The following is a 12210-nucleotide window of genomic DNA, read 5'->3' on the forward strand; positions in this document are numbered from 1 at the left end:
ACAACTCAAAATTAGGAAACACTCTACACTAGCAAACATAGATCATATTGCATAATCCATAGGTGAGTCGGTCCTTGGCATCGACACACAATTAGGAAAGTCATCCTAATGTCAAAGATTCATGTACCCAATGACATGATGTGGAAAGACGAACCAATCATCACAAGACCCTTAAGACCCGAAGAAAACACTTATCAAACCCCCTTTTCCCTACCCTCTTCAAAAATGGAAATCAACCAAAACATCCACGAGATCAATATGGTATAGTAGCAATGATGGAAGAATATCCGTCGAGAGCATGGAGACGATATCAGGATACACCTAGGAGCACTGACTATCTTGCTAAACATCTAAGCTGACAAAGTGCTTACCCATTTGTTGATAGAATTCTGGGACACCACCAAAATAGCTTTCAAGTTTGTTGATTGTGAGCTGGTGCTAATGTTCGAAGAAGTTACCAGTTTCACATAACTTCCATTTACTGGGAGGCGACCGATACTACCGGTCACATGCCCTTGATGCTTTGGGTCTGACAAACAGTCGAGGGTTGAGAAACATTGAAGATGGATGGGTAAGCCTAGACCAATTGTTCGACATGTGCAGATATTTTTAAAGCTATGAATGGTACTTGGGAGAATTTCAGTGTGATCAGACCACGTGGGAAAGTCTCTGACTCATAACCTTCTCTTTGGCATTGTTGGGACTGCTGGTTTTTCTGCAAAGAAGAGGACAGATCAATATCAACTTGTTGCCTGTGGTTTTGGTAACATTCCGAGAAAACCTCCAAGCTACATTGGTACCTATAATGTTAGTAGAGATTCTTAGAGATTTATCCGCATGTTCCGGGGGGTATGATTCCTTGAAGGGTTGTAACCTACTGTTTCAAATCTGGGCCACAAAGCACTTCTTTCAGCGAGAGGCCACGGTTGACTAATTTGTGGGCATCAACAACATGATTCGAATTCACAATAAGAGAATGACACATTGGGTCTCCACGTACAGACAGGAAGAGTGGAGAGAGATGCTGACCAACTTAAGCGGAGAATGGGTCAATTGGAAGTTATCATGGCTAGGCAGAAGGGAAATCCTAAGGACTCCCCAGAAGTATTATATCGAGATGAGGGCATCCAGTCATACTCACCCCTACGAGTTCTTAGGCAGTTCGGGTTGATTCGGTATGTATCTCTCTGGGCGACACTGTATGAAGATGAATACAATGGGCAGATCCCAATACCAAGGATAAGGAGGCTTCAGAAAGAGTGGAATGATCTAGTCACAATGCCAATGGGTCAGAATTTGTGGTGCACTCCAAAATATTATGTCTGGATCGATGAAGAAGATGATCTAGGACGACCAAGCAGGGAAGAAATAGTATGGTTGGAGAATGCAGTGGAGGCTTTACAAATCTATCATGAGATCTTGACACACTACCTCGTGACTACCTCCATGCATCGCCAAGTGGTCCAAGTCACATGCTTCCATCTACCGAGGATAATGACCGAGTAGTTGAATGTATATAGATTGAGTCTGAGATAGAACTGGAGGAAGATCCAGAGGAAGAACCCAAGTTCAATGATGATGAATAATAATTTGAAGAAGACCCGAAGGAAGAACCAGAAGAAGGAGAAGATATGGAGAACAATTCCGGGGATGGTTACTAGAAATTGGTTGATTTCACTCTTTTTCCCACTTTGTATCTTTATCCCGAATTTTCTCATTTCCCTAAGGGCAAGTTTGTCGGAGCCTATGTAATTCTATGAATGTTGGAAATAATTATGTAACCTCTGCTCCCGCCTATTACAATCCAAATACTATCAGTGAAAACCAAAATTTGCTTTGGATCTGAATATGTCAGATCTAATTGTTTGTCAAATATTCGTGACTTAGGCCAACCTCCAGCAAAGAGAGGTCCCACGAATTTTAGGAAAACGCACTTGCGTGAATACGTGAACTAACTGCTTTGTATCCCTATTACTTGTGCAAATACTGAAACTTACTTTTGTTCTTTTTCTTTTTCTTTTTCTTTCTTTTTATTTTATTACTTTATTATTATTCCCCAAAGAAAAGTTGGTCTGTGTTGATCCAAAACTGGAAAAACCACCATACAACTTGAGATCGAAAGGGACGATGTCTCCGACAGATAACCCGACCCAACAACCTCTGGTAATAACTGATATCCTGAGGCAATAGGGAGAAAGGGATGAAACGTAGAATGACGAACATGTGGCCATAATGGCCCAAGAGATGGAATCATTGAGGGAGGAAGTACAACACATTCGGGAATTGGCACATCTGGCTGTGACAATGCTCCCACAACCACCATGTTTTCTTTCTCTTGATTCAATCCCCGACCACTTTCCTTCCACTACTCGCCAAGAAAATAATACCCCGACTTCGATCCTTACCACCCAAATAATACCCCTAGTAACCCCTGCATACCCACCAAACCCTCTCATAAACATTCCTTACATACCAAATTACGTTCAAACACCGCAAAACCCACCAGTTGCCACCAGCACAATTCATACCCCACCTCGTGATGGCGTCACCTTCACCACAAACCAAAACCAGCACATACCCGCGACATATACCGCTGCACACGAGCGATAAGTTCCTCCTGTATATGCTTTTTCAGAACCTACCTTCACAACACTTGTCATAATATGCCTTATGAAGTTGATCAATATGCCGAAATGGAGAGAGAAACTAAGTATAAGGAGGAGGAATCAGTGTCTGAGTAATTACAAGCATTGAGAAAACAAACGAAGAACCTTCAGGTCACTTGAAGGAGCAAAAGTATAGACAATGAGGATCTGTGTATCCACCTTGATGTGGACATGCTGATAGGGTACAAGACTTTGAAGTTTGATATCTTTGATGGGATAGCTGATCACCATGCACACTTGAGAACCTACTGCAATAAGCTAGTTGGAGTATGAATAAATGAGAAGTTAAGGATGAAGTTGTTCATAAGGACTTTGACAGGGGAAACACTTACTTTGTACACTCGCCAAGATCCTCAAAACTGGAGGGAGTGGCAGGATATGGCAGAAGATTTCATGAATCGCTTCCAGTTCAACACAAAAATCACACCTGATAGGTTCGCACTAGTAAACTTGTAGAAGAAATCATGTGAATCATTCCAAGAATATGCACGTCGTTGGAGGTCAGAGGCCACCAGAGTACAACCCCCGTTAGACGACAGTGAGTTGACTAAGTTTTTCATCAGGGATTAGGAAGGGTTCTACTTTGAGAAAATGATGGGGCGTGATGGGGCTGAAGTTCCCTGAACTTGTTAAAATAGGAGACTTTTTAGAGGAAGGTATAAAGTCTGACAACGCAAGGTACAATCTATTGTTTCATTGCAAGCAACTAGCAAAACAATCCAATCTGGTTCAATAGGTAGCGGAAAGAAGAAAAAGAAAGAGGTATCAACAATCATTCCCTATTACTAGTCCAATCCACACCATGGAAACAACTCTTACTCTCCAAATACCCATTCCCCACACCCACCTACTTATGTTCCACTTTACAACACACAATTGTACTACAATCCCCAACCTCAATATAACCCATATCACGCCCATACAAATCCAAATCCACCACGACCATACGCTCCAGTTCAAACTACCACACATCAAAACCAACCCACATATGCACCCCGACCTCGCTCAAAATTTGAAGAAAGAGGTTCCAGAAACTACAACCTGATTGCAGAACCTTGGATCAAATGTGTGAAAGACTAAGGAGAGCAGGTTTGATACATCCGATAGAAGGAAGGGTTCCTGAGTATCCCTCAAAATACTTTGATGCAACCAAATGGTGTGTCTACCATTCAAACGTACCGGGGCATGATATGGAGGATTACTTCAAATTGAAGTATGAAATTGAGTCACTGAATAAAAATGGAGCCATCCAGTGCACCCTAACTACGCCCAATGTGAACCGCAACTCGCTGCCAAATCACCGGAATCAAGGAGCTAATATGATCACACTGGATGAAGAATATGACCTGAAAGTAACCATTGTCACAATAGGAAACAGTGAGGCTACGAGGGCTCCACATCGAAGGACTCCAATGATCATAGTACAGTTAAAATCTACAGTGATGGTCTAGACGTACCAGCAACAGCCCACTACTACTATCAGGGATGAAGAGGATCGGGAATACAAGACAGTCCCGTGGACATATCAACAGAAAGGGAAACCCAAGATGACGGATTCCGCAGCGGCTCATTGTATGACCAGGTTGGGGAGGTGTTACGCTCCTGAGGATGTAAACTGAGAGAATCCAGGAAGGGAACAAATTCAGAGAAGGAATATAATATACCCGGAGGCCACAAAATTCTGGAAGAAGATGTCAACCAAAGAATACTCTATGGAGGAACAATTGAAGAAAACCCCGACTCAAATATCAATCATGGATCTATTGATGAGTTCTGATAGTCACAAAGATGCCCTGATTAAATTGTTAAGTGGGGTGAGCATGTCAAGCAACACCACCAGTGAGGCACTGGCAGCAACCATCAGGAAGATGGTCAAAGCAAGTATGATCACTTTCCGAAGAGATGAACTTCCTATAGAGGGCATGGGTCACAACAAAGCTTTACACATCATTGTCAAATATGGAGATAAGGTGGTGTCTAGAGTTCTTGTTGAATTTTTCCTGCTCTCTACCTTGAGAGAGTTAGGTATTCATATGAGAGAAATAAAAGAATGTCACGTGAGGGTAAGAGATTTTGACTGGTCATATAAGGACGTCATTGGAGAAATCTATTTGGATCTACAAATTGGAGCAGTTGAGTTTCCCGTAATATTCCAAGTGATGGATATTTCATCTTTATACAACTGCTGTTAGAAAGACCTTGGATACACATGGCAGGGGCAGTCTCATCTATCCTACATAAGTGCATGAAGTTTGAGTGGGATTGCTAAGAGATTATAATCTGCGGTGAATAAAGCCAATCATCGTATCTGGAACATGCAGTCCATTCATAGAGTGATTAGACGGGGTCGTTCTCCATGCAGTTGAGATCATACAAACCATCAAAATAGAAGAGACCGAGAAAAATATGGGAATGCAGTCACCATACAGATCAAATATGGCCATGAGACAAATGATAAAATATGGATACAGACCAGGGGCAGGGCTGGGAGCCCGATCAGATGGGTTAACAGAGCCGATTGAGCTGAGTCATAAGAAAGGTAGAACAGTCATAGGGTATCAGCCTCCGACTAGGAAGACTTGTACTGATAGCTTCGGGAAGAAGGTTTTTGTGCCAAAGTGTGTTTCAGGTACGGGTTAGAGCACAACACCAGTGGACGACATCGTCGACGGAATGGGAATGTTGTTCGTGACCATGATCGAGGAATGTTGTGATAATGTTGATATCAAGACCGACCATTCGGAATGTCGAACTAGGAGAGGACTTGCAGAATTGGACAGCCAGCCCGTCTTTAGTTCACCAGGAGTCTTGGTAGTGTGGAATTGTAAAACTTTTGAAAAAGCACACAGTCAATTAAGGATTGAACCATGCCTATACTCTTTTTTCATTCTCCTCCTTGAACGCTCAGATGTTCCTCTTTTGATGAAATAAAAACAAATGCTTTCTTAAAACATTTTTGTAAATTTATTTATCGCTTCATTTATACTTAGTTTTTCTTTTTAGTAATCAAAATGATACAAACTCGCGTTCCGTGATTATGACATGTAACGAAACCCTTGAGTAAAGCGATACTGATTACGAAGAATACGATGAAAGCAGGATGCCAAATAATCTCCTATAAGAGATCAAGCAGCTGGAAAGCCATAAAAATCCTAACCTTGAAGAGTCAACAGTGGTCAACCTGGGAAACGAAGAAGACATGAAAGAAACCCGAATCAACATCCATCTGGAAGCAGAGAAGAAAGAAGAATTGGTCGAGTTCCTCCGATAGTACATGGATGTGTTCGCATGGTCATATGACGACATGCTTGGTTTAAGAACTGACATTGTTTTGCATCGATTGCCTACCGATCTTTCTAGATTGCCAATCAAACAAAAACCTAGAACGTTCAAACCAGACTTGAGTTTGAGGATAAAAGAAGAAGTAACTAAGCAAATAGAGGCGAACGAGTGAGGGTCACCAATTATCCCACATGGTTGGTAAATATCATCTTGGTACCAAAGAAGGATGAGAAGATCAGGATATGCATTTATTATCGAGATCTTAACAAGGCCAGCCCGAAGGACAATTTTACTTTAACAAATATTCATATCCTCATCAACAATTGTGCGAAGCATGAGCTGCAGTTATTCATGAATTGTTTCGTTAAGTACCATCAGATCCTGATGCACGAAGAAGATGCAAAAAAGATGGCGTTCACTACACCTTGGGGAGTTTACTGCTATAGAGTCATTCCATTCGGCCTCAAAAATGGTGGCGCTACTTATATGAGGGACATGACAACCCTCTTTCATGACATGATTCACAAAGAGATCGAGGTATGTATAGATGACATCATCATTATGTCTCGAAAGAGTTCAGAACATTTGGACAACTTGAAGATGATTTTCGAACTCTTGTGGAGGTATAGTTTGAAGTTAAATCCTGCAAAATATGCATTCGGAGTCCCTGCTGGAAAATTCCTAGGTTTCATCCTAAGCGGGAAAGGGATAGAACTGGATCTTGAAGATCAAAGCCATTCAAGAGTTTCCACCGCCGAGAGCAAAATGGATGTGATGAGTTTCCTTGGTAGGATGAATTATATCAACAATTTCATAGCCCAGTCTACCGTAATTTCTGAACCTATCTTCAAGCTGCTGAAGAAGGATGCTGCTACAAAATGGACAGAAGAGTGTCAGAAATCCTTCAACAAAATTAAGGAGTACTTGTCAAATCCACCAGTGTTGGTTCCTCCCGAGCCCGGGAAACCACTATTGTTATACCTGTCAGTCTTCGATAATGCATTTGGATGCGTGTTGGAACAACACGATAAGACCAGAAGAAAAGAGCATGCCATCTATTACTTAAGCAAGAAGTTCACAGCATGTGAGGCCAAATACACTCTAATAGAGCTCACTCATTGTGCCTTGACTTGGATCGCCCAGGAATTGAGGCATTATATGTCAGCATACACCACGCATTTAATATCCCAGCTCGACCCGCTCAAGTATATCTTTCAGAAGCTGATGCCTATAGGAAAACTAGCCAAATGACAGATTCTTCTCAGCAAATTTGACATTGTGTACATAACTTAGAAGGCCATCAAATGACAAGCCTTAGTCGACCACCTTGCAGAGAATCCAATAGACAAGGATTATGAGCCGCTCACTATGTACTTCCCAGACGATGAGGTGTTGTTCACCGGATAAGATATTGCAGAGTCATACCCAGGATGGAGAATGTTCTTTGACAGAGCAAAAAATTTCAAAGGAGTAGGAATTGGGGTAGTCCTAATTTTAGAATCAGGACAACATTACCCGGCATCAGCAAAGATAAGGTTCCCTTGCACCAATAATATGGTCGAGTATGAAGCATGCATCCTCGAGATCAGGATGACGGTCGACATGAACATCAAGGAGCTTTTGTTCATAGGGGATTCGGATCTATTGATACCTCAAGTTCAAGTAGAATGGACTACCAAAAACTTCAAGATCCTTCCATATCTGCACTGTGTAAAGGAGCTATGCAAGAAGTTCACAAAGATCGAGTTCAAGCACATTCCCAGGATCCAGAACGAGTTTGTCGATGCTCTTGCAACCTTATCATCCATGATTCCCCATCCAGATAAGAATTACATTGACCCTATCGAGATAGAGAATAAGGATCAACATGCGTACTATTTTTATATGGACGAAGAGCTAGATGGTAAGCCATGGTACTTCGACATCAAAAGATTCCTTGAAGCAAGAGAGTATCCACAGAACTAATGTCAGAAGCGAGCACTCAGAAGGTTGGAAAATCACTTTTTCCTCAACGGGGAAGTCCTATATAGGAGAACCCCAAACTTGGGTCTGTTAAGATTCGTAGATGCTGCTGAAGCAACCAGATTGCTAGAATAAATATATGTAGGAACATGTGGACCCTACATGAATGGCTTCACCTTATCCAAGAAGAATTTGAGATATGGATACTTTTGGATGATCATGGAAAGCGATAACATTCTCTATGTGCAAAAGTGTCACCAGTGCCAGATCCACATGGATTTCATCCGGGTTCCGCCTAATGAGTTGAATGTAATGGGTTCGCCTTGGTCGTTTTCCGCTTAGGGCATGGACGTGATTGGACCTATAGAGCCCGCTACATCAAATGGGCATTGTTTCATCTTTGTAGAAATTTTTATTACTTCACCAAATGGGTCAAAGCTTCTATATACAAGGCCTTCACAAATAAAGTAGTGTCAGATTTCATCTGTAACATCATAGTCTGCCGGTTTGGGATATACGGGTTAATTATCACTGACAATGCAGCTAATCTCAACATTGATCTCATGAAAGAAATTTGCGAGAAGTTCAGAATTATCCACCGTAACTCTATAAACTACAGACCGCAAATGAATGGAGCAGCTGAAGCGACCAACAAAAACATCAAAAGGATTCTGTGAAATATAGTGGACAATCATAGGCAATGGCACGAGAAATTATCCTTCACCTTCGTGGGCAATCAGACCACTATGAGAACATCCACTGAGGCAACGTACATGCTGGTATATGGCACTAAAGTTTTGATACCCGCAGAGGTCAAGATACCATCTTTAGGAGTCATTCAGGAAGCCAAGTTAGACGATGCAGAATGGATACGGGTCAGGTAGGGGTAATTCATGCTCATTGACGAAAAGAGAATGGATGCATTATGCCATGGTCATCTATATCAAAATAGGATGGCCAGTGCATTCAACAAAAGGGTAAAGCCTCGTCAGTTCATAACGGGGCAGTTGGTTTTGAAGAAAATATTCCCTCATCAAGAAGAGGCAAAAGGAAAGTTCGCACCGAAATGGCAAGGTCCTTACGTGGTCCATCGAGTGTTGTCTGGAGAAGCGCTGATCTTGGTAGATATGGACGGAAGAGTCAGCACGAAACCTATCAACTCAGATGCAATCAAGAGATATTATGTTTGAAGACAATAGAGTTAGGTTTTGGTTATAACATAATTATGCTCGACCTGACTTTCCACAGAGGGATATGTAGGGAACCCATGTAGAGTTCGGTTTCACTCTCCCCTTTCTTTTATAATAGAAAATCCAATTATCATCTTATATGTACTCGAAACTATGCCACGACTTGATTTCCTTTGGAAGGAATATGTAGGCAATCCTTATCGAATTCAGTCATCTGTTGTAATTGAACTACATTCTGACCTGATTCCATTGGATATGTAGGCAGTCTGAATCAGACTTGGCCACTTTATTTTCAATCGCATCATATTGCATCTATTTTAATCGAACTACATTTTGACCTGATTCTATTTGGATACGTAGGCTACCTGAGTCAGTCTCGGTCATCTCTATCATATTTTCTTTAACAATACCCATGAACTAGGTTCAGACCTGATTCCATTTCGAATACGTATGTAACCTGAAAGGGTTCGGTCATAACCCTAGGAAAACCTTTGTAATGCATTAGTTTAGATTAGGATGCAATCATAGCGGCAAGAAGCATTGTCGTCAGACGCGTCGTGGAGGATCAACATCAATAAGTCAGAGTTTTCAAGAAACAACACTCGCGTTTGAGGAACTTCCAAAACATGTCATAATACGGAACGAAGGCATTTGCCATAAAACAAAAGATGTTTCAAAATGTTTTCTACAAATGCCATAATCCGCTTCACCTACCGAACTTTATGGCGTAACCTCATTTAGATAAGGGAAAAGCCAGGACTACGGTCGACACAAACCTACACCCCCTTTCTAAGAAGTTTTCTTTGAATGCAAGGCCAACATGACATAAAGAAGTGCTGGAACACATTGGGGCAATGACAGATCCGCCACCCCCTCATACTTATCGCCTTTCTTTCCTTATTCAAATTATTTCCTTATATAACTAAAAACTAACTCTCAGATTCTTGCAGATATCTTGGAACTAGGCCGCTAACGCACACGAAGTATATAGCAAATCGTCTGCTCAAATGAACAGAGCATGTTGTATATAGCGAGCCCCTAGCCCCGCCAACCGGTGCATATTGTATATAACAAATTGTCTGCTTAACTCAACAGAGCATATTGTATATAGCGAGCTACTAGCCCTGCCAACCGGTGCATATTGTATATAACAAATTGTCTTCTCAACTCAATGGAGCATGTTGTATATAGCGAGCTACTAGCCCCACCAACCGGTGCATATTATATATAGCTAACCGCTTGCTCAATCAATCGGAGCGCCCTATACAAAATCGAGTCATCGTCATTGCCGAAAAAAGCCCTGTATATTGCAAATCATCAGCTCAATCGATTGGAGCGCGCCGTACAAATCGAGCGTCGGCTTCGCCAATCGAAGCCCTGTATATAGCAAACTGTTCGCTTCGCCAACGGGAGTGACCCACACAGCCACTCTGCCACATCAGAGATCAGAATAGATAGTTGCAAACCTTGTCACCAACGTTCTGCCAATCGATGGCCGCAATTTAGTTTCGCAGCCAAGAGTACCTTTTGGGCATGCTCCTTATTTCTTTATTTTTATCTCAAATGTTTTGATGTTTTGCTCATGCAGCTTACATGCATAATTACATTGTTTTTCAAGTCAGAAACTCCTATTGTGTGGAGATATTTTATGTTTCAGTGCAATCACTCCCGTCACGTGAAGATACTTTACATTTCGATGCAACCTCTCCCAGCAATCGGAGATGCATTCTACATTACAAGTAAACTGCTCATATCGTGCGGAGATACTCCCAACACGAGGAAACTTAATGATTAGAAAGCTGCGAAATGGTACATAGCCCAACTAATAATTGAGTCAGATTCAAGTAGCCCATTATCCCAATCCCAAATAACTACTAGCCGACAGCCAAGCATTATCATTTCAGCATCATTTACATCACATCTTAACATATTCTGCATTGCAATATATTGGTATGTGTGTATTTTGTTTTTGCTGGAACAAATATCGCAACGTGGAACTCCTTCTAATCATCAAACTAAGCTACAATGCTACGAGTGACAACAAACTCATAAGAGTGCCAAGGATCTAAGCTCAAACTCAAATACGATCAGTGGAACTCTAATTCTTCAAATCATTCATATCGAGCTGCAACTCAAATCTATCATGGGTACCAATGAGATGAATTGCGGCTTGATATGAAAGATTAATTTAATGAATTATTCTGTAATTTCTAGTTAATTAGACTACTATGTTCATAATTCGAAATTACTGTCATAATATAGAAAACAAAGTATTTTACAAATAAAAAATTACAATAATTAGTGGTATATTTGATAATTATAATTTTTACTACGTTTTATCAAAAATAATTAAATTTATATAAATTAATTTTAAAAGGGTTAAAAGGCTAAAATGCAATAATTGCAATTCTTTAATGAAACATAGAATGGCTACCATTTAAGTTAATCCTAGTCCAATTGCCAAGCCCAAAACCAAATCTGACCCAGGTCCAACTCCCTTCTATCCAACTTGGAAATCTCCGTCGCCTCTTCTGGACCAATGAGATCATGCCATGTCATTCGTCGCCAGCACACACAAAACAAACACAATTGATCTAGGCCGTCCATTTTTTAGATCAATCGCCCACAATTTTGTCTCCATTTTTCTCTTTAAATTAAAGAGATTCAGTAGGTTTAATCATAGCCGTTGGATCACTTGAATCCAACGGCTACCAAAATTCTTCATGAAAATATTTAAATCTAAAATTATCAAGACCGTCGATATAAAAGATTGACGGCCCAGATCTTTCCCCTCAACCTTATCAATAGAGACGGCTACCCAGACTCCTAACCCTAAAATGATTTCTCTTTTGACACAGACACCCCTTTCCTCTTTCGTTCTCTCTTCTCTTATCCTCCTAGGAACATCATTCACCAGACCTTGCACAAATTCGTGCAAGGTCGTGAGATTTCCTTGTAAATCATCTCTTATGCCTCCCTATCCGTGAATCGCTTATTTCCTTTTTCAATCACTAAATTTGAAACGCCTGAATCTGAACCCTAAGCTCAAAACACCACTGACCCGATTTCTTCCTTGTTCTGTCAAATCAAATATACATAATCGTTCGCTT

At 41.0% G+C, this 12210-nt stretch overlaps 1 protein-coding gene across 1 annotated transcript; it reads left to right on the plus strand.

Moving 5' to 3' along the window:
• Positions 1 to 7385: 7385 nt before the first annotated feature.
• LOC138902447 (uncharacterized) lies at positions 7386 to 7913 on the plus strand. The gene has a single exon (XM_070190316.1). It carries the CDS (start codon positions 7386 to 7388, stop codon positions 7911 to 7913), a length of 528 nt encoding a protein of 175 aa, XP_070046417.1.
• The last annotated feature ends 4297 nt before the right edge of the window (positions 7914 to 12210 follow it).

This window comes from Nicotiana tomentosiformis, chromosome 12 (assembly GCF_000390325.3).
Source record: "Nicotiana tomentosiformis chromosome 12, ASM39032v3, whole genome shotgun sequence".
In the NCBI taxonomy this organism is placed as follows: domain Eukaryota; kingdom Viridiplantae; phylum Streptophyta; class Magnoliopsida; order Solanales; family Solanaceae; genus Nicotiana; species Nicotiana tomentosiformis.